At 44.5% G+C, this 23,296-nt stretch overlaps 1 protein-coding gene and 1 non-coding gene across 6 annotated transcripts in view; both read left to right on the top strand.

Moving 5' to 3' along the window:
• Positions 1 to 23,296, top strand: part of si:ch211-130h14.4 — a 201,878-nt gene that overhangs the window by 162,003 nt on the left and 16,579 nt on the right. For all 5 annotated transcript variants that reach the window (XM_041180101.1, XM_041180133.1, XM_041180115.1 and 2 more), the window contains 2 exons: positions 15,556 to 15,665; positions 18,671 to 18,728. In XM_041180101.1, the coding sequence (XP_041036035.1) occupies positions 15,556 to 15,665; positions 18,671 to 18,728 (168 nt within the window). The remainder of the gene's footprint in view (positions 1 to 15,555; positions 15,666 to 18,670; positions 18,729 to 23,296) is intronic.
• LOC121275580 lies at positions 5,006 to 5,196 on the top strand. The gene has a single exon (XR_005942524.1). It is a non-coding gene; the product is annotated as a U2 spliceosomal RNA (small nuclear RNA).

Raw genomic sequence — 23,296 nt, forward strand, 5'->3', positions numbered from 1 at the left:
TGCTTGGTTATGTTTCCATGGCACAGATTGTCCTTCAACATATCATCCAAGTGGTCATTCTTCAAGTGTGAGGCTGGCCATTGAAATGTCTCGTGTTCAGGTTTTCTTCTGTGCTCTGCTATAAGTATTTGGTCTCAGCTGAGATGCTATCCACAAGCTGAGACTGAGAGCTCAGTGTGATTCTAAAAAATGCACACATGGATGTTCAGCATTAAGAAGATCAGCCACAACTACAATGCCCTCAGATTAAATAACATTGGACCCATTCATGAAAAGTGGCTACATTGCAAGGTTCTTGTGAAGAATTGGCCTGTGGAACCATGTTTAAGCAGAAGACAACCCCTTTCAGAAAAAGAGAAAAGTGGCAAAAAATCTCTCCCACTTTGTTGTTCCTCTCTCCTGCTGCAACTTAGTGTAATGTTTTGTATGCCCTGTCAATAGGTTGGCTATCCTGAAGTTTACCTTTGAGTCTAATAGATCCAGCAGGTCTCAGATTCAACTCCTGATTTAATTAATCTCAACTGCAGTGGTGACAAGGCACCTACAGTTTGCCATGGCAAAGCTGAGTTCAAGGGGAAGGAGTGATCAGGAGAACAGGTTCCTGCACAAAATCACTGCCTCATGAGTCTTGCTAAAGAGTTTACCTACATGGATGTTGGAATAGGCTGTAATATTCTCCTTGGTAAAAACCCAGAGGATGTCCGGCATGTCAGAGCAGCCTTAATGTATTGGAAAATGGAAGTGAATCATAGACCTTATTTCAAGTGCTCATTGTTCAGTCATCTCCATTTGGTTGCCTCCCGTATTCCAAATAGACTGTGACCTTGAGGGGTCTGATATGACCAAACAGGAAGATGAGAAAAGAATGTGAAAGAGATGGAGGGATTTCTGACTTTGGGAATGATTTGTATTGGGGCCGGTGAGGGGGTTGAGGAGAGGGTGCCGGGGCAGCAGTGGGTTTGGCCATAAAGTTTCAGGCACTTAAGTTATCTGAACTGTGCCTGGATGAGCCCATTGCAGGCTATTCTGGCAGCTGGGTGAGTGGCTGGAGGCACTCTGGACTCATCAGCTTCCTCCTACTCTTCTGAGAATGCAAAGTGTTCCTCACCTTCCTCATCCTGCAGCTCCAGTCCTCTCTGCAGTGCAATGTCACGCAAAGCCATCAGAGCAATACAATTCTGGACATCTTTGCTGGTACATTCTGAAGGGCATCTCCAGATCAGTCCTGACACCTGAATCACGTCTTCAATAATGCAATGGTTTGTTCAATTATTGACCTTGTGTTCATCCGGCTTTGGCTGTGGTTATCAGCCACTTCTTTACTGGATAAGGAGCTCCCCAAAGAGCCACCTGCTCACTGTGCTTAGAGGTGCAAAGGCCTGTGGAAGGTGTGAATGGTGCAAACTGAAGGCATCAAACCTTCCAGTGGCCACAAACCAGAAAGAAAGGCTTGCATTTATATATCACCTTTCACACTGTCAGCTCATCTCAAAGTGCTTTCTAACCAATTAAATACTTTTGACGTATAGTCACTGTTGTAATGTAGGAAGTGCAGCTGCTAATTTGTGCACAACAAATTCCCACAAACAGCAGTGTAATAGTGACAAGAAAATCCATTCTTGTGATGTTCACTGAGGGATAAATACTGGCCAGAACTGTGCTTCGAAATTGTGCCATGGATTCATATACACCCATCAGAGAGGAGGCAGGACTGTAGCTAAATGTCCCAAAAGGAAGACAGCATATCCAAACTGTCAGTCTTGATTTTTGTGCTCATGTGGGATTTGAACACATAACCTTCTGACTTAGAGGTAGAAGTGCTACTAACTGAGTCACAGCCTGAACATTGATGAATGGGATTCCTTTTGAATGGCAAAGACTGTGTTGATCTGAGGGCTTGCAGATTGCCAGAAGTGTGCTGCCAATGGGCTAAAATTTATTCACATAGCAACGCTTCAATGCAGTGCTATGTAGACTATTTAGATTCCCCAGGGACAGACAGCATCGCTAGCTGCTACCTGTGTTGCCTGCATGAGTTTCTCCTTTAATATCAATGAAGAAACTCTGTGTGAGCTGTGCAGGTAGCAGCCTGTGGTGCTGTCTGCTCCTGGGGAGTCAACATTGGTAAGACATTGAAGCAGAACTACACAAACACATTTTTAGCCCTATGACTCCCTGTAAATGGGGGAATCCAGTCACAGCCACAAATCTAAGAACTCTGGGTTCTGAATGTCCTCATCTGCAGCAAAATGGATGTGAGTGACAGACCTGGCAAACATGGCATCAGTCACTTGGGCGATTCACCTGTGGGCAACAGATTATGAAATCCTGCAAATGTCGCCAGTGGATTCCTGGAAGGAGCCAGTGGTGAAGGAACTCAAGGCTGTGGTGACCTTACTGGCTATTGGCAATGCTTGCCCACTTGTTCCATTGGGAAAGAGATCTCATTCCTGGAGGTTGCAGATTTCAGCAGATATGACCTGCGTGAAAGTTTGAGCCCATAGGACACTTGTTCAGTCATGTTGAGAAATCTAATTGTCTGCCTGTTTACCCTGTGCCAGGGGAATCCCTTCCTTCGAGCTGGAGCTCTGGGTCCATCCCTTCTCTCCTGAGAAGAAGACAGCTGAGAGTGATGCTCCTGCTGCCCTTGATGTTGTTGGGGCTGCTGTTGCTGCTCCTCCTGTTCCTCATCAGAGGTCCAAGATTGAGCTGTATATGGTGTTCCCATTGATGCAGTGTAGGTTGGCAGCAGGCAAATGCAGATCAGGGTGAGCAAAGTCCAAGGTCGGCAAAATGACATCCAGATGTTAGCAATCACCTGTAAAGTAGTGAAAGCACACTTGCAGAACAAGTCCTGTAAGCATAAGCCTTTCACTTAGGTAGGAAAGCAGCTGTACAGTTTCAGCCTTTAAAGGCCCTCTAGCCTGTCAATTTCACAGAGCCATCAATCCTCACCTTATTGACCCTGGTGAGTTTCACACAGCTTCAGAGACCTGTGTTCTGGCTGTTAAAACCAGAATGCTGGCTTAAATTCACTATTAGCTGCCCGCTAGTACACTTAAATTAGAGATCCGACATCTCCACAGGTGTTTCCCGTGTGCTTCTGAATGTGCCGCAGTAAAAGCAGGAAGTGAGAAGGATCAAGCCGGGTTTCTGACATGCCAGCATTTTTCTGGATTTAACCTTTGTCAGCAGCTGAACCTGTGCCTTGTCGATTAAAACTTTGCAGTGTCTATCGGAATCATGGCCCTGAAATTTTTGTTTTCATTCATTCATGGGATGTGGGCTTCACTGGCTGGGCCAGCATTTTTTGCCCATCCCCAATTACCCTTGAGGTGGTGATGAGCTGCCTTCTTGAACCACTACAGTCCATGTGGTGTAAGTATACCCACAGTACTGTTAGGGAGGGATTTCCAGGATTTTGACCCAGCGCAGGTGAAGGAATGGTGATATATTTCCAAGTCAGGGCGGTGAATGGCTTGTAGGGGAACTTCCAGGTGGTGGTGTTCCCATGTATCTGGTGCCCTAGTTCTTCTCGGTGGTAGCGGTTGTAGATTTGGGAAGGTGCTGTCTAAGGAGGCTTGGTGAGTCCCTGCAGTGCATCTTGTAGATGGTACACACTGTTGCTACTGTACGTTAGTGGCGGAGGAAGTGAATGTTCGTGGATGCCAATCAAACAGATTACTTTGTCCTGGAGGATGTCAAGCTTCTTGAGTGTTGTTGGAGCTGCACTCATCCAGGCAAGTAGGGAGTATTCCATCACACTCCTGACTTGTGCCTTGTAGATGGTGGACAGGCTTTGGGGAGTCAGGAGGTGAGTTACTCACTGCAGGATTCTTAGCCTCTGACCTGCTCTTGTGGTCACAGTATTTATATGGCTATTTCAGTTCAGTTTCTGCTCAGTAGTAACCCCCCCAGAATGTAGGTGGCAGCTAATTCAGTGTTTAAACCTGGGATCTTCCTGAATGCGTGGCCTGGCTATTCACAAGATGAATTCTCTGAGCCACCAGGGGGATGCATTCACCAATTCTTGGCACTTCAGTCTCAGGCAAACCGCTTATGCTAGCTTAATTGCCTCACCTACATAATTGCTACAAGGTACAGGTTAAAAATCTACTTCTCACAAGATATTCACCAACTTATTTGCTAAAAGCAGCTGAGACCATAATGGCGAAAGCAGTGTTAGCTGACAGTCAAGAAACAAAGACTTTTACGATGAGAGAGCACAGAAGAGAATTCAAGAGCTGCAGATTGATTAAAGTAAGTGAATACAGCCAAAAAATAGATGCAGTCAGCTGTAGAGCTGATATTTTGAAACCAGCCTTGGAGGTTGAAACTCAATCTCAAGAGTATCCAGCACACCTTAGTGTAAATTGCATGGGAAACTTCACCTACACTTGTAAATTCATCTTCTGATATCTGGCACTTGTTTGGAGACAGTCATCAGATAAATCATCTGCTACCCTGAGGACGCAAAAAATTAGCTTTTCCTGAAACACTCAGTGAGAGCCGGGCAGGATGAAGGAATGTCTCTCTGGTGTAGCTTCCACGTAACCCAACACTGATGATAAGCTTTCCACCATTTGCCAAGTCCAAGTACTAAGCAAGAGGAAGAAGGAGATGGATTTGGAGCAAGTGGAGAGAGGGGAGCAATGGAGGAAGATCCTAAAGTTTGACTGTTTGTTTTGCTGATAATTAAACTCATTGTGTTCGTTAATTACTAAGTCACCCCTGAAAGTCTGGTGAGTCAAATCACAACTGGTGGTGTACTAAGCCATACATATACATGAAAAGTCATCGTAGTCCTAAAGGACCATAGGCTGTTCTCTCATTAGACAGAGATGACTGGTTCTGAGCTTAACCTGAAGGTCACCACACCTCAGGTGAGGAGTGAGGTTGAGAAGGCGGGGCCTTCATGGATGACCTCCCCGGTACAGGAATCAAACCCACGTTGTTGGCATCACTCTGCCCACAAACCAACCGTCTAGCCAACTATTCTAACCAACCCCCTGCTCAGTCTTTTGGCTAAGATCAAGTGTGATATCCATTCTTATCAGTTTAATATCTGATACGTCCCCTATCTGGCGGCCAAATACTAAATTGAATTTTTGATCAGGGAGATGGAGCAGGGGCTTTCTTCTTCCACTCCAAGCATCAATCTGGTATTGCAGTGCTTCCAGGAATGGTGCAGCTTCCCCTCATACATATACATAGTGAGAAGGTCACAGATTCAGTTACTGGTCTGTGCTGAGGTGGCTGATCTCAGCTGCAGCAGCAGTTGGAACGGTATTACCAACACCTCCTGGGCGCTCCAGAAGAGTTAAAATCTCCAGGGTTGCCATTTCTGATACTGGGCATCTGGTAAAAATAAAGTCTGGCTTGGGTAGGTTGAAAAGCATGGCCTTACATTGTTCAGCATGGGCACTTTGGGAGGTACTCACTTGCCTATGGAAGCATACTCCAGCATTAATCACTCTTAGAAATGGGGAGAAAAAGAACAAAAACATTCCAATGTTACACACAAACAATAGTGATAGTACATTAACTGGCACATAGAGAACATAAATCCTGCCCTTTAGCAAACTAATTCATGCATTTACAACAGATCTAACATCTTGTTTCACCTACACAACCACATGCTGTGCCATATCATGGTACTGTGCATTCACAATGTTACTTCCAACTTCCTATCAGATGTTTCCTGTTTTGAGGTTAATAGTAGATGTCTGCAATTGTAGCACCAGCAATAATGGCAGATGTTATTTATAAATGTTACACATTGCACTCAATGGTCTAGTGATGAAAGATCCAAATTCTGTCAGTCTCCCAATGGCTGTGGCATGGCTTTTTGCAAGTCTCAGTCATTTGTTAGGTTTAGCAGGGTTCCAGAAATGCATCTGACCCCTGTCAGTCTACCAGCAGCTGCTTATGCACTCTTTGAAGATGCTAGTAATCTGATGAAAGATGCATCTGATCTCTGTCAGTCTTTAGATAAGTATGCATGTCTGCTTTAATAGTCTCATCAGTCTTCACAGGTGTGGATACGGTGCTAGGTATGCATCTTATGGCTGTGAATCTATTGGTGGGGCAATGATTTAAGATATGTATCTATCCCTGGAGACATATGGAGGGGGAGGGAATAGTGGATATATCCATAATTCCAGTGATTTGGAACGGCTTCTCAATTCAATTCAAACTTTATTGTCCATTCAGAAATTCATTGAGGATACAAAAATCAAAGAGAATTGAATACAGTGTAAAACCTAATTTGCAATGATACAATGCTGCAACAAAATCAAGGCATTCACACATTAATGAGAGAGTAGTCTGCACTTTTCTGTTTATCAGAATTGCATTAGAGTGTGCCACAACTGTCCAAGCTGACTGTTACTTATCTTACTTATCATCCGCCAGACAGACTCTCCTCCCACCTATACCACATGTATTGATCAGATCTACATTCTTCCACCTATACCACATGTGTTGATCAGATCTACATTCTCCCACCTATACCACATGTATTGATCAGGTCTGCATTCTCCCACCTATACCACATGTATTGATCAGGTCTACATTCTCCCACCTATACCACAGGTATTGATCAGGTCTACATTCTCCCACCTATACCACATGTATTGATCAGGTCTACATTTTCCCATCTATACCACATGTATCGATCAGGTTTACATTCTCCCACTTGCACCACGTATATTGATCAGAACCTTTTGCTTTCTCAACCTTATTCCCTCCAAACAGCTGTCCACCCAATTTACTTTCCTGGGTGCCATGTTAGCTGATATTTTAAATATCTTATTCTCCTTAGGTGCTGTTCACCTCCCTTTCAGATCAGCTGCCAGCAGCCACCTCCTCAGAAAACAGCCTTGTCCCCCACTGTCCATGCAGCCTACCATCCAATCTCCAATCTCCCCTTTCTATGTAAACTCCTTGATCAAATTACTGCCTCCCAAATTCATGCCCAGCTTTCTTGAAGCTTTGGGCTGGATTTTACAGGGGCATGTATTCCCTGTCCCCTCCCAACCAAATAGTCTATAGTCACCCACCTACCCGAAGCTCAGCTGCCCCATAGTAATATTATGCTGGGGCAGCCTTAATTGAGTCAGAGTGGGACTTCCGTCCATATCTGGGAGGAAGTTCTGCCCTGGAGAGCTGTCAGCCAATCTGATTAGCCAGCAGCTCTGTAGTCCCAGCAGTGCCAGGACCAGGTAGCAGCCACCGCTGGGACGAAAAGCGGTCCCCAAAGAAGTGTCATGGATCCCAGACTTGAGGCAAGTCTAGGGATTTTGGACAAGCCTGGCAAACAGACTCCAGTGAGGGAGGGAGGGGCTTGGGGGTTATGTTTTAGAGGGTGAGGGGGCTTAAAGGCAGAGGTTCAAATCATGGGGAGGGGAGCGGGTGTCTCCAATAGGTGGGTCCGGAGGCATCTGTGGAGACAAACAGAGTTAATGTTTCAGGTCAATGGTCTTTCATCAGAACTGAAGAAATATAGAGAGGCAAGAGTTTTTAAGCCAACAGAGGGGAGTGGCAGGAAGATCAGAAAGGAAGGTCTGAGTAATGGAAGGGGTCATCAATAGTGCTATCAAGAAGCACTTGCTTAACAATAACCTCCTCGCTAACGTCCAGTTTGGGTTTCGCCAGGGCCACTTAGCTCCTGACCTCATTACAGCCTTGGTTCAAACATGGACAAAAGAGCTGAACTCCTGAGGTGAGAGTGACTGCACTTAACATCAAGGCAGCAGGTGACTGAGTGACATCAAGGAGCCCTATCAAAACTGAAGTTAATCAGAATCAGGAGGAAAACCCTCCACTGTTTGGAGTCATACCTAGCACAAAGGAAGATGATTGTGGTTGTCGGAGGTCAATTATCTCAGTTCTAAGACATCACTGCAGAAGTTCCTCAGGGTAGCGTCCTCAGCCCAACCATCTTCAGCTACTTCATCAATGACCTTCCTTCAACCATAAGGACAGAAGTGGAGATGTTCATTGATGATTGCACAATGTTCAGCACCATTCGTGACTCCTCAGATACTAAAGCAGCCCGTGTCCAAATGCAGCAAGACCTGGACAATGTCCAGGCTTGGGCTGACAAGTGGCAAGGCAATGACCATCTCCAATAAGAGAAAATCTAACTATTGCCCCTTGATGTTTAATGGCACTACTATCATTGAATCCTCCACTATCAACATCCTGAGGGTTACCATTGACCAGAAACTGAACTGGACTAGCCATATAAATACTGTGGCTACAAAAGCAGGTCAGAGACTAGGAATCCTGCAAAAGGTAACTTACCTCCTGACTCCCGAAGTTCTCCTCCAAGCCACTCACCATCCTGACTTAGAAATATATTGCCATTCCTTCACTGTCACTGGGTCAAAATTCTGGAACACCCTTCCTAACAGCACTGTGGGTGTACCCACACCACATGGACTGCAGCAGTTTAAGAAGGCAGCTCACCGCCACCTTCTCAAGGGCAGCTAGGGATGGGCAATAAATGCTGGCCCAGCCAGCAAAGCCCACATCTCATGAATGAATAAGAAAAATGATAGGGTGGAGGGCAGGAGAGATTAATTAACAAAATATTTCATGGTGCAAAAGCCAATGGAGTGGTAATGGATATAGCAAAGAAACAAAGGTTGTGTCCATTGAGGCTTGAATGGTTATATAGCAGCCATCTGAACAAAACATGAAGAGATAAAGAAAAAAACAAGCCAGCAAAAAGAAAACCTCAAAAAAAACACGGAACAAGATGGGGACAGAGGTAATGATCTAAAGTTGTTGAACTCAATGTTGAGTGCAGAAGATATGAGAGTGCTGAGACGAAAGGTGAGCTACTGTTCCTCGAGCTTGCGTTGAGCTTGATTGGAACACAGTGGCAGGCCATGGACAGAAAGTTCAGACTGGGAGCAAGGTGGAGAATTAAAATGATAAGCAACAGAAAGCTCAGGGTCATGCTTACGGACTGAATGGTGGTGTTCTGCAAAGCGGTCACCCAATCTGCGTTTGATCTTCCCATTGTAGAGGAGACCACATCATGAACAGTGGATACAATATAATAAATTGAGAGAAGTACAAGTAAATTGCTGTTTCACTTAAGGAGTGTTTGGGGCCTTAGATGGTGAGAAGGGAAAAGGTGAAAGACGAGTTGTTGCATATCCTACCCTTGCGCAGAAAGGTGCCGTGGGGAAGGAAGAGGGTGTAAGGGGTGACTGAGAAGTGGACCACGGTGTCACAGAGGAAACTGTCCCTTCAGAATGCTGAAAGGGGAGGGCAGTGGAGAATGTATTTGGTGATAGCATCATGCTGGAGCTGACAGGAAGGGATGAGGATGATCCATTGAATATGGAGGCTGGTGGTGTGGAAGGTAAGGATGAAGGGAACCCTACCATAGTTCTGGGAGGGAAGGGAAGGAGCAGAAGTACGTGAAATGGATTGGATATGGTGGAGGACCCTGTCAACCACTCTGGGTGGGAATCCTTGCATGAGGAAAAGGGAAGACATATCAGAAGTACTAGTGTGGCAAGTTGCATCATCAGAACAGATGCGACAGAGCCAGAGAAACTGGGAGAGTGAAATAGAATCCTTTACAGGAAGCAGTGTGTGAGGAAGTACAGTCAAGATAGCTGTGGGAATCTGTGGGTTTGTTGTGAATTTTAACTGATAGCCTATCTCCAGAAATGGAGGCAGAGAAGTTGAGGAAGGGAAGGGAGTAGAGATGAAGCAGGTGAAGGTGAGAGAAGGTTAGAAACTGGAAACTAAGTCAATGAAATATTCCAGTTCATGGTGAGAGCAGGAGGTGGCAGTGATCTTCAATGTATTGGGAATAGAGATGAGGGAGGGGGTCTGAGTAGCTGGAATAATGAATGTTCATATATGTATTGGTCAGGTCAGGCTCTTCTGCTAAGCTATACCACTTGTATTACCTACACTACTTGTATTGATCAGGTCAGGCTCTCCAGCTATGTGCACATGTACTGACATTTCCATACTTGTACAACTTTTTCAAATAGTGCATTCCAGATCTTAACAAACTGAGTGTGAAGAAAGTAATCCTCATTTCCTTTCAAATTCCTTTTGTAATTCTGTTAAATCTGTGAGCTCTGGTTAGTGATCCACTTGCCAGAGGAAGCAGTTTCTCCTACTTGCTTTATCAAAATCTTTCAGAATTTTGAAATTAGGTCTCTCCTTATCCTTTTTGGCTCGAAGGAGAACAATTCAAGCTTTCACAATCTCTCCTCATAACTGAAGTCTCTGAACCCTGTTATCATTTGGAAAACCTCTGTACCCTCTCCAAGACTTTGTCATTCTCCTTAAAGTTTGGTGACCAGAATTGTACATAATACTCTAGCTGAAGCCTAACTGATGATTTATAAAGGTAGATGAATTTTCTTGTTTTTGTATTCAATGGCATATTTCTTCTTTTTCTTAACATAAGAAATAGGAGCAGGATTAGGCCATTTGGCCTCTCAAGTCTGCCCCGCCATTCAATAAGAACATGGCTGATCTTCCCCAGGCCTCAACTCCTCTATCGTGCCAGCTCCTCATAACCCTCAACTTCCCAATATTTCAAAAATCTATCTACCTCTTCTTTAAATACTTTCAGTGATATAGCCTCACAACTCTCTGGGGTAGAGAATTCCAGACATTCACTGCCCTCTGAGAGGATAAATTCTTTCGCATCTCAGTTTTAAATGAGTGTCCCCTTATTCTATAACTATGTTCCCTAGTTCAAGATTCCTGCACTAGTGGAAACATCTTCTCAACATCTACCCTGTCAAGCCCCTTCAGAATCTTGTACATTTCAATAAGATCACCCCTCATTCTTCTAAACTTCAAAGCCTAACCTGTTTAGTCGTTGTTGATAAGTCAACCCCTTCATCCCAGGAATCAGCCTAGTGAATCTCTTTTGAACTGCCTCCAATGCCAGTATATCCTTTCTTAAACATGGGGACCACAACTGCACACAGTACACCAGGTGTGGCCTCACCAACATCCTGTACAGTCGTAACAAGACTTCCCTATTTTTTAAACTCCAACCCCCTAGCAATACAGGCCAAAATTCAATTTGCCTTCTTAATTACTTGTTGCATCTGCATGCTAACTTTTTGGGTTTCATGCACAAGAACACTCAGACCCTTCTGTGCTGCACTTTTTCTCTCTCCATTTAAATAATAGCCTGCCTTTTGATTCTTTCTGCCAGAGTGCTTGACCTCACACTTTTCTACCTTAAACTGCCAATTTTTTTCCCACTCACTCAACCTATCTATATCCCCTTGCAGATTCCTTATGTCCTCATCACAACGTGCCTTCCCCCCTATTTTTGTATCATCAGCAAACTTGGATACATTACATTCTGCCCCCTCCTCCAAGTCATTAATATAGATAGTAAATAATTGAGGCCCTTGGCCAATTCGTGTGGCACTCCACCAGTTACGTCTTCCCAACCTGATAAAGACCCATTAATCCTGACTCTCTGTCTTCTGTGTGTTAATCAATCCTCATTCCATGCTATTACCCCCAATACCGTGAGCTCCTGTTTTGTGCAATAATCTTTTGTGTGGCACCTTATTGAATGCCTTCTGGAAATCCAAAAACACTACACCTATCGGTTCCCCTTTATCAACTCCGCCTGTTATATCGTCAAAGAACTCTAGCAAATTTGTCAAACATGATTTCCCTTTCACAAAATCACGTTGGCTCTGTTTGATTGTGTTAAGCTTTTCTAAATGTCCTGCTATTTCTTCCTTAATAATGGACTCTAGCATTTTCCCAACAGCAGATGTTAGGCTGACTGGCCTATAGTTTCCTGCTTTTTGTCTCCCTTCTTGGTTCTTTTCCCACATCTAGAGATGCACGAGGCAGACAAAGCACATGCTTACATCTGAATGGCCTATTTACAAAGCCAAATATCTTATACAAGTTCTTAACCACATTATCAACTTGTCTTGCTATCCTCAAAGATTTGTGAATATATACCCACCCCTCAAAATTTAGATTATACTGCTTCTTCATGTTGTTCCTCCAAAGGTGCATCACTTCACACTTATTCACATTAGATTGCATCTGCCATGTACATGCCAATTTCAGCAGTCTGTCTATGTCCTCTTAAGATCTACTACCATCCTGCCCCCATTTACTACATTGCAAACTTTGGTATCATCCGCAAGTTTTGAAACTGCACTTCCTATACCCAAGTCTATTTCATTTTTCTATAACAAGGAAAATAATAGTGCTAATACCAACCCCTGGGGGGCCCCATTACATATTTCTCACCAGTCAAAGAAACATTCACCACTACTGCTTACCTCCTATCCTTTAGTCAATTACATACCCAAGTTATCTTCCCTTTAATGTCACCATCTTCTATATTCTGAATAAGTCTGTTATGTGATATTTTATCACATTCCTTTTGAAAGGCCATGTATGTGTCCTCTGCACATCAACCCTATTACTTCATCAACCCTATTACTTCATCAAAGACCTCAGTCGTGTTAGTCAGACACAATTTGCTTTAACAAATCTGTGCTGGCGATCCGTTATTATCTCCTTCAAGTGCAAATTAATTTTGTCCTTGATAATGGTCTCAAGTAGTTTTCCCACCACTTATGTCAGATTGACTGTTAGCTCTATCTATGATGTGTGCTCCATTCTATTCCATGAGTGCTCTGCCTGAAGGCAGCTTCTTGGCACATTGTCTGCTGATGCTTCATCCTGAGTCACTTTTTTGGCAATTTTTTTGTCAGTGGTGGTTTGTCATTGCCTTCCACTCTTAAGGGCTGGGCGAGGAGGCAGATTTATGGAAATTAATTCAGAAATTCCAGGATTTTCAAAGTTCTGAATGCACCATATTGAATTTATCTGCATGTTTCTGGCTCAGTGGCTTGCTGGAATTCAGCAACTTAATTTATGGAAGCTAATAATGAAGGTGACTATTAAACTGCAAACCAAGCTTCTTTTCTTCACTTCCCCATGTGTCCAGCTTGCTGTGGGCACTGACTTTTTTGTTACTGGTTTCCCCTCTTATTGCATTGAGTGGTTTAGGCCAACTTTGAGCTTTTGATGTATAAGTGCATATTAATAACTTCAAACATCAGAACAGCTGACTATTAAATTATAGCTCATTAATGTACAGCTACAAAAGCAATGACAGAGAAAAGTAGAATTATAGGTCCAGAATTTGTTGGAGTGGGGGCATCTCATGGTGTGCACTGAGATTTGAATTATATTTCCTCATCCTTCACCTGCAGTTATATTTGCATGGCCAATTTCTGGAAGTACGAATTGATAATGGTTCAGCAGGTCATCTGGGACCTTGGTCAATATAGGGTTAACCATTGAAATTTAATGGCCAAGAAGGAAATAGGGTGAATTAGAGTCAAATTAGATACAGAAAAACAAAGAAAGTTGGAAAAAAAAGATTAGGTTAAGAGAGTGGGAAAACAGGCAAAAAAGAAAAGTAAGAATTTAAAAAATCTCTTTTGGAACAATTTATTACCTATGGGAGTGAGATTCACTTTTCTTATTCATTCAAGACATGTGGGCTTCACTGGCTAGGCCAGCATTTATTGTCCATCCCTAAAAGCCCTTGAGAAGGTGGTGTTATCTGCCTTCTTGAACCGCTGCAGTTCATGTGGTATAGGTACACCCACAGTGCTGTTAGGGAGGGAGTTCCAGGATTTTGACCCAGTGACAGTGAAGGAACAGTGATATATTTCCAAATCAGGATGGAGAGTGACTTGGAGAGGAACTTCCAGGTGGTGGTGTTCCCATGTGTCTGCTGCCCTTGTCCTTCTAGATGGTAGCGGTCATGGGTTTGGAAGGTGCTGTCTAAGGAGCCTTGGAGAGTTTCCACTTTCCGCGTCTCCAACATTGAGTGATATGTTATCAGGGTCCTTATGCCATGAAATAGCAATCCTAACTTGCTGTGGTGAGTTTAATTCATATTTAAGTGGAAGTCCAACAGATTCATGGAAGTCACAGGAGATTAGTGCCAGGCTCCCATGTTTGCAATGCTCATGGAGGTACAACACAAAACATGTATTAGTTTATGACAATTTCCCACTTACAGGATTGCTCTTCCTCACCACAAATTTCTGTGTTGGTCTCACACACAAACAATAGAGTGCGCCACTTCTTTCAAGCAAATTCTGGCCAATAATTTTAACATGAACAATGGACTACAATTGCCACTGCAGCTCCCTGATGCCCCATTGTAATGCTGGTGAAAGCCCCAGAGAAATGACCATTTATACTGGGCAGAATTTTGCCGTCGGCAAGCAGGGGTCAGGGCCTGCTCACCGACGCGTAAAATGATGCGGGATGATGTCGGGCGGAACCCCCGATGTCATCCTGCCCCATTTAAATTTTCAGGAAGGCAGGGGCGCAGCAAAATCAGCTGCGGGCCCGTCAACCTGTCAATGGCCAATTGAGGCCATTGACAGGATCATTTAAACAATTAAGGTACCTGCCCATCCAACCTTAAGGTTGGTAGGAGACCAGGAGCCCCAGCGAGCAATATAAAAAACATGAACCTCATCCACTGGCGAGATGAGGTTTCATGCAGGGTTTCAAAAATTTTAATAAAGTTATTATGTAAATTATGAACATGTCCCATCTCATGTGACATTGTCACATGAGGGAGATATGTTAGGAAATTTTTTTTTATTTTGAATATTTTTCAACATAGGAATGATCTCCCTGAGGCAGCACTTAACCTCAGGGAGATGCACGTTCTTTTGTGCGCATGCGCGAAAGAGTGCACTCTCGCTTTTGGGGAATCCCACCCCCCCCCCCCCCTCCAACCCACACAGGAAGTGCATAGTGCTTCCTGCCGGACGTCAAGCTGGGTGGGCCTTAATTGACCCGCCTATGTAAAATGGCGGCATGGCCCGCTTCTCCGGCAGGGATAGGCTCCCTGCCCGCCTGAGATTGGGTTGGGCCCGCCCGCCTGACAGGCAGAAAATTCTGCCCACTGTTTCTCTGCTGAATTTACAGTGGGATATAAGGATATCACACACAGGAAATTCTATTCACGTGATAACTTTGAGCTTTTAACACATTCACCATTATATGCAACACCACAGATCCCAATCACAGTCCCAGGATTAATGGAGAGGGAAGCTTTGCGGCTTAGTATTTAAATACACCAGTTGTAGTTTTTGTGGACCATATAAAACTAGGGAGGCCTAAGATTTCATTTCAAGCATCTACTGAGTTAGCCAATCTCAGCTTCAGTCACAATAGAGCTGCTATAAATAGCCTGACTGCCCCAGGCTACAGAGGCAGGGTACGAGCCTGAGTTTTCATTTCTGATCTCTATCCAATGATCCACACTGAAAGAGCATATACATGGTTGTCATGTGAGGGCAGGCCTGGGTGACCCATCCCTGATGCAATTTATCCTTTTAAACCACATGGGGAAGGCAACTACTAATTGTTTTCTGGGATAATTGCTTCAGTGGCATTTTTTTTAAATTACAAGTATGCTTAATGTTTACACAGTATTTTCTCATATTTACTTTGATTCTACCAATTTATTAGATGAAAAGCCTTAAAAAGATGCAACAGAAACCTCATCACAGACAGCAGTATCTTGACAAGCTGTATCAGATGTACAGGCGCTCCTTTGCCAATATGGCAGAAGCCCAAAGGTAAGTCTTTGTTTTTATTGTTCTTCTAATGCAAATCAAATGATATACCATTACACTTTCTGGTGTCCCACTTTTCTCTTGCTCTTTCTTTGTATTTAATGAACAGGAAATTAAAAAAACAGGAATCTTCTTAAGTCTTGTCATTGAGTGCTCTGATTTTAAATAATCTGTAGGCATTTACTTTCCTTTATTGAAAATTCATACAACAGTGTCAGCGCACTAACTTCAAACTACCTATATGTGCAATGGATTCTGAAAGACTAAGCAGGCTTTGATATGGTTCATGCTCCAGAACCATGAACTGCAGTACCTGATCTGGAATTTGGACTATAAATTCTTTTCGTCACATGGATGAATGGGTCACAGTAAAATTGAAGCTGGCCGTCTGCGAGAGAAAGTCAGCCACCAATTCAGCTTCGTCTTTATTAGCATTTGAATCAGGCTGAGGGAGTTGTTTTGCTTTAAAAGAGAAATGTGTCCTTTGTTGTAACAATTAAAGCCAAGGTCATTTTCCCGTTCCCCTTTATCACCTAAAATGGACATGGAAATGAGAATAAAGAAGAAAGTTTGTTCTACTGACTGAAATGTAAATGTAAGCTTTGTTCAAGTGAATCAAGCTCACCGTCTTGCCATTTAATGTAAATTTATTCACTTCAGCTACTTATGCTTGGGGATCTTTAATTCTGTGGCAGTAGTTCCATGCGCTCGCTTATCTAGATATTAGAAGAGATGGACTTGTACACAGAATGCTGGTTAGCTTCGAGATTTTAACAATCTTTTTGAAACAAAATGCAGCACAAACAGCTATGATTCACCTTGCTGCTACTGGAAATGAGCATGTTCAAATGTCAGCTGAGAATCGAATTGGGCTCAGCAGTGATGTCCCCCCCGAGTTGGACATAGTGCTGGCACGCACACCCAGGGTTCACAGATGAATTCTGGATACATAAATAAGGTACCATAAGTTGGCCACTTCCCCATGCATGGATCTAAGCCCAATGAAGGAAGCAACGTCATCAGGATAGCAGGAGAAGGGAGTGTGGGGGTGGAGGGGGGTGGTGAATGTGCAAGAATATAGAAACTTTATGAATTGTTCTTAATTATAGGCATGTTATCAGGGCTAACAACAGGGTTATCTTCCATATCTTATATTACCCTCGTACAGATTTACAATCCAAGGATCTCCTTTATTTCACTATCTCCACATAAAAATTAACTTGGGCCTTTTAAATATTCTTCTGATATTTTAAATGACATTTAACAGTTCTCTGTTTCTTGTACAATGATCAAGAGAACAGTTCAGGGAGCCAGCTCTTAGGTCCTTCATCTCTGCTCTGAAACTGCCCACATGAGCAGACCAGGGTGATTCGGCATATTGTTCAATCCTCCCAACTTATTTTCCCACTGTGTTGTTACAAACATCAGGAACTCAGTGAGTTGAGGATTGCTGGCACAAAGCCTTATTTTGCTGTTCTATGACAACAAGATCAAACTTGCTGTATCACCATGCCACCTTAGTCTAATTTTGCAGCTCAAGAACTGACTCCCTAAATTGTTTCACCTCTCCCATTTCTCTCTTATCCTGTAACACCTTCCTTAAAAGCATTCCTAAGTGGAGTGAAACAGCAGCACTGAATCTTACCACTGGCAATATCTGGTACTTCTGACTACGCTTTTGGTCACCTGTCCTAAAGACCCTGGTTTGGCTCAGTGTCAATTTTGGTTTAATTACACTCCTTTGGAGCACCTTGTATGTTTCACTACATTAAAGAACAAATATAAATGCTAGGTATTGTTGGAAAGTAAACACCTATGCATTCCAGTATAGATCCAAAAGATACTTTTAAGAACTCTCGTGGAGTGGAAATCAGTCAGATTGCCATTCCGCAGCTTCTTACTTACTTTAGTCAGGAGCTGCGCCTTCCTCATCCAACCCTCCGACCCAGGCCGGGTGAGAAAAGTGCAGTGCAGCTGTTTAGGAAGCCTCTCTGTCGTATGCAGTAGAGTCAGGGGCTCTATAGCCACGCCCCCTTTTTTACAAGACTAGCTGTCGTAAAGCAGGTAGGTTTAAATGTGGGTTGGAGTCGGGGGGGTGGTCAAGTGGTCATTGGGGGGATGGTCGGGAAACGAGTCTGGGGTTGGGAGATAGTCAGGGAGGTCGTGAGGGTAATAGGCAGGTGAGGGTCAGGAGGGTAGCTGGTGGTGGAGGGGGTGGGGGAGGGTGGGGGGATGGGTGGTGGGGTTGGGGGTGTCAGTACTATAGTTAGTTACCCAGTAGTTAGGAGTGGTTTTGATTCTTCTAACTTTTCCTGAGTAACCATTCTGGCAAGACAGTCAGAACCATCCGAAGTCTCTGATTTAAATCGGAGTATCAGATGGTTCCCAGTGCAGGGTAATTGGCCATCTGAAATCTGAACTTCCCAGGCAATTGCCATGTAATCCTTACGTGGGGACTTCCAGGGGGTCACCCAGCACATCTTCTGGGGTACCTCCGGCTAACGACGCCCCAGAGGTCGGAAGTTTCCCTTTTTCCATGTCGGTACAAAATTTATGGAGATAAATGTTTATTTGTTTATCACTGGTCTAATTTAATTTAGTTTCAACTTAGATCAAAATGTATTAAACCAACATATACTGCACTTAAAGAGACTAACTGCAAGGTTAAACTGAAGCCTAAAGTGTACGACACAGGTTGTTTGAATTTTAAATATTTAGCAACAGTGAGCTCTTTTAATGCTTTCTTTTGGCTACAAATATCACTGCACATTGCTTTTATGCACTGACATTATGGAACCAGCAGATATTATTGCATATGTCAGGTGCTAAAGGTTAATTGGACAAGAGTAAATCAAAAACTGGCCACACTTGTACATTTATTGAAGAAACATGAAAAAGCTTCATTTCAATGATGCTTTATATCAGTATGTACAGTCTATTCGATAAGATATAAACACATCAGTTTGATTTAAAATTTGTTTTTCTCTTTTGGGTGCTACATTGAACAGACTGCTTGAGAGAAGTGGCCACTTCATGGAGTTTGAAGAGCCCAGCATCCAAGATTTTGTAAGTAATCCAACCTCTTAAACTGCACTGTTTGCCATATCAGGATCCACATCCATAGCACCCACATATGCATTTGTTTTACATTAAATCATTTGTAACTGCTATCAGTGCCATAATTGAAATGAATCTGAACAATACTTTTAACCGTGCCTAACAGTTCCACGTATGCTCATTACATGATCATTTGTTACACAAATAACATCAAGATGTCCAAACTTTAATGGAGACTTGGGAATTATCTAATACTTGCAGAATCATATTCCTTTTCAGCTTCCAGCGTCACTTTTTATTTAAGCATATGGTGTCAAAGATTGTTTTATAATAATGATTACAATACAACTTTAAAAAATCTGTATAGAAATGTGGGGCTTTCTCTAACTGTGTGGAGTGAAAATTGCTCAATGTGCAGTGATGCTATAAATGCATTGGTGACAATTTTTCCCACTTGATCTTTGGAACAAAACCATGGAGTAAAATTATGAAAAAAACACATAGGCCTGAATTTTCCCGTCGGTGATTTGGGGACGGGGCCTGCTTGCCAACGAGAAAATGACGCGGGATGATGTTGGGAGGAACCCCTGACGTCATCCCAGTCCCTTTAAATTTTTAGGAAGGGGGGCAGACAGCGAAATCAGTTGTCCGCCCGCCGACCTGTCAATGGCCAATTAAGGCCATTGACAGGCTAATTAAAACAATTAAAGACCTGCCTGTCCAACCTTAAGGCTGGTGGGCAGGCCAGGAGCCCCAGCGGGCTTCTGATAATACATGAAACCTCATCCACTGGTGGGATGAGGTTTCGTGTCCATTTTTAAAATGTCTAATAAAGTTAATGTCCTTTTTATTAACATGTCCCATCTCGTGTGACATTGTCACATGAGGGGGACATGTTAATAATTTTTAAATTTTTCTATTTTTTGACTTTTCTTACCTGTCACTAATCTCCCTGAGACAGCACTTTGCCTCAGGGAGCAGTGTGCTCTTTCGCGTGCATGCATGAAAGAGCACACTTTGATGGATGGGGAATCCCTCCCCCACCCTGCACAGGAGGCGCATAGCGGTTCCTGTCGGGCAGGCTGCTGGGTGGGCCTTAATTGGCCCGCCCGCTCAAAATGGCGGTGGACCCCGTTTCGGTGGCATGGGTCGGCTGTCCACCTGCCACCAAGCCGGTGGGGCCTGCCCGCCTTACGAGGGCAGGAATTTTCCCAGAATTGCACTAAGCGCGATAGCAGGTGGGTAAGATGGAGTCTGACCCACTGACGAAAATGGCGGTTTCTCTTGCTGTATCGCCCCAAGGTCGCCTTATTATTCATTTATTTCCGTGAAACACGCTGTTTCCATGATGAGTGGGCTCTCAGTCGCTCACCCGCCATCGCCCCGCCGTTGCATCACGCCAGCCGCTATCTTTACAGAGAGCTGCCAGCAAAGCGCTCATCACTATCAGCTCACCACCGCTGGCTGGGAGACATGGCCAGCAAAGGAAAAAAGATTGCAGCCCCTGCTTCAACAACGGATCCCTTGAGCAACTGCTGGATGCTGCGGAGGCCCGATGGGATTTGTTCTACCCCCCGGCTCTGGTCACAGGATGGGTAGCAATGTCACCAACCCGGCTTAGGAGGCGGTGGTAGCGAAGGTCAGTGCAAATGCCCTGCGGAGGAGGACAGCCACCGAGTGCTGCAAGAGGATGAATGATCTCCTCCGTTCCGTTAGGGTAAGTCACTCTTTTCATCATTCCCAACTCACACACTTACAAACCCATCACACATCCACAGGGCCCTCACTCACTGCCAGTGCAAGGGACATCACCATTCACTCTTTCACACACACCGTCATTGACCTCATCCTGGCCATGGGACCACTTATCACCTACACAGGCCAGGCAGACTCATCATCTGGCCCAGCAAGCATCATGATACACTCTCCCCATCTCTATCCATGTAGGACAAGCTGGCACACAACACGAGGGAAGGATTGCAGACAGATGGAGGGAAGCCGGAGATCAAAGGTCTGACAGAATTCGAAAACAGAACCATCCAGCTGGCCGGCGATGACCGGGACCATTTCTGTGCTGACGGTGAAGCCGGCATTGCTCTACCAAGTGAAGATCCAGCAGTGCAACATTCATCAGACAACCATGCTGTGAGTGATGTGTCCTGTTTCACAGGCCACTGCCATGCACTGATTATCTCCCCTTGTTTTCGCTGTTTCGCTGGCACATCTGCCAAACAGCTGACAGAGTCCATGACTCATGAATCAAGCTCTGAAGAAACCTTTGCAGAGGAATCTGAAGGCCGCCTCCCTGAAGTCCTGTCACAGCGCTCACCCACACCCTCCACCAGTGCAGAGACACACACCTCGGTGGGACCAAGCTTTAGAGTAGCCCCGGGATCACAATCTGTGAGCACATCGCACTTTCTGATCCACAAAAGGTGGAGGCAGGGACTTCCCAGGTCCCCGGCACTTGGAGGACTGATGGAGACCAGAACGTTGCTATGTCCGAATCAGATAGAACCACAGAACCATAGAAAAGTTACAGCACAGAAGGAGGCCATTCGGCCTATCTTGTCCATGCCAGCCCGAGGACACCCAGTTGCCCTTTCTAATTTAATGATGACGAGCCTCTGGACTCGGTCATGTCACAGTTGCTGGAGCTGCAAAGGCAAGCTCGGGAATATCAGAAAGGGATGTCTGCTGCACTCCTCAGATTACAAGGCACGATGGAGGTGTCCATCCATCTTCAGGCTGAGGTGATAGCGCCAGCATGCCAATGCAATGAGGTCAACACTGGCAGGATGGCAGCCACCATGGAGACCTTGGTCCAGGATGTCGCTCCTGCACTGCTGCGCAGGCTTAACTCCATCACTGATAGTTGGCTTCCAACAGCGAGAGAGGTGCTGGGCAGCTCCAGGTAACTCCAGTTACCCCTTCTGTTCACAGAGTCAGCCAGGGGCCCTTGGGCACCCATAGGGAGGAAGATCAGCAGGTGCACACTCCAGGGCCATTCACCCAGGTGACTCTGGGAGTGACCGTCCCATCCGAATCCCCTCTTCCTATTATCTGCACAGCTCCAGATTCATAGGCTGAGGAGAGTGCCACTGCCACACAGCAAGACCCCGAAAGCCGGTCGGGGCCCTCCATTTCTCGGCCCTCCAGAGGACACCCGCCAAAGTCATCACAGACTGGGTGTCACAGTCAGCAGGCTGCCTCCACCTCCGTTGTGGATGTCCGCAGAGCAACAAGATGTAGCGGCAGGGTTAGAAAAGATAGGTAAAAGTAGTTGCACAGCCTGGGCATTGATCACTTGTACATACTGTTCGCTATTGTCAATAGAGTCCTAGGAATGTCTCCCTGCCTGTGGCTCCTTGTTCTGATGAGCAGTGCTCTTGTCACTCAGATGTGAAACCTTTCTGCACGAGATAAAAGGGAAGTGTCTCGGTCCAGGGCCTCTTCCCTGTGCTCTGTGCGGCCTTCAGGCCACAGTGATGGTCCAGCCTCACACTCCCTGGAAATATTACTGTTGCCTGCACCTTGGCAGTGCTGGTCATTGCTGCCAGAATGTAGTGGACAGGTGCCACAGAGTTCTCTCATTCTTTCTGTGTGCTCTCAGCGCCTTTAAGGTGGGGCTGGCTCCCATAAGAACATAAGAAGAGCAGGAGTAGGCAATTCAGCCCCTCCAGCCTGCCCCGCCATTCAATACTATCATGGCTGATCTCATTTCGGCCTCAACTCCAATTTCCCACCCTCTCCCCATAACCTTTCAACCCGTTACTAATTAAAAATCTGTCTATCTCCTTCTTAAGTTTATTCAGTGTCCCAGCATCCACTGCACTCTGAGGTAGTGAATTCCATAGATTCACGACCATTTGAGAAAAGTAATTCCTCCTCATCTCTGATTTAAATCTACCACCCCTTAGCTTAAAACAATGGCCTCTCATTCTAGAATGCCCCACAAGGGGAAACATCCGCTCCACATCTATTTTGTCTATCCCCTTTAGCATCTTATATACCTCAATTGGATCTCCCCTTATCCTTCTAAACTCTAGCGAGTATAGGCCTAAACTGCTCAATCTCTCCTCATAAGACAAGCCCCGCATCTTTGGAATCAATCTAGTGAACCTCCTCTGAACCACCTCCAGTGCAACTGCATCCTTCCTCAAGTAAGGGGATCAAAATTATCCACAGTACTCCTGGTGCAGTCTATTCCTTTAGCAATAAATGCCAAAATTCCATTTGCCTATCTTATTACCTGCTGTACCTGCATTCTAGCTTTCAGTGATTCATGCACAAGGACACCCAGATCCCTCTGCGCTGAAGCATTCCAAAATTTCGCTCCATTTAAATAATAAGTCACCTTTTTATTCTTCCAACCAAAATGGATAACCTCACATTTATCCACATTAAACTCCATCTGCCAAATTTTGGCCCATTCACCTAACGTGTCCACGTCTATTTGTAAATTTTTTATTTCTTCATTGCAACTTACTTTCCCACATATTTTGGTGCCATCTGCAAATTTTGCTATAGTACCTTCTATCCCTGAATCCAAGTCATTAATATAGATTGTAAATAGT

Source organism: Carcharodon carcharias, chromosome 2 (genome assembly GCF_017639515.1).
Source record: "Carcharodon carcharias isolate sCarCar2 chromosome 2, sCarCar2.pri, whole genome shotgun sequence".
NCBI lineage: Eukaryota > Metazoa > Chordata > Chondrichthyes > Lamniformes > Lamnidae > Carcharodon > Carcharodon carcharias.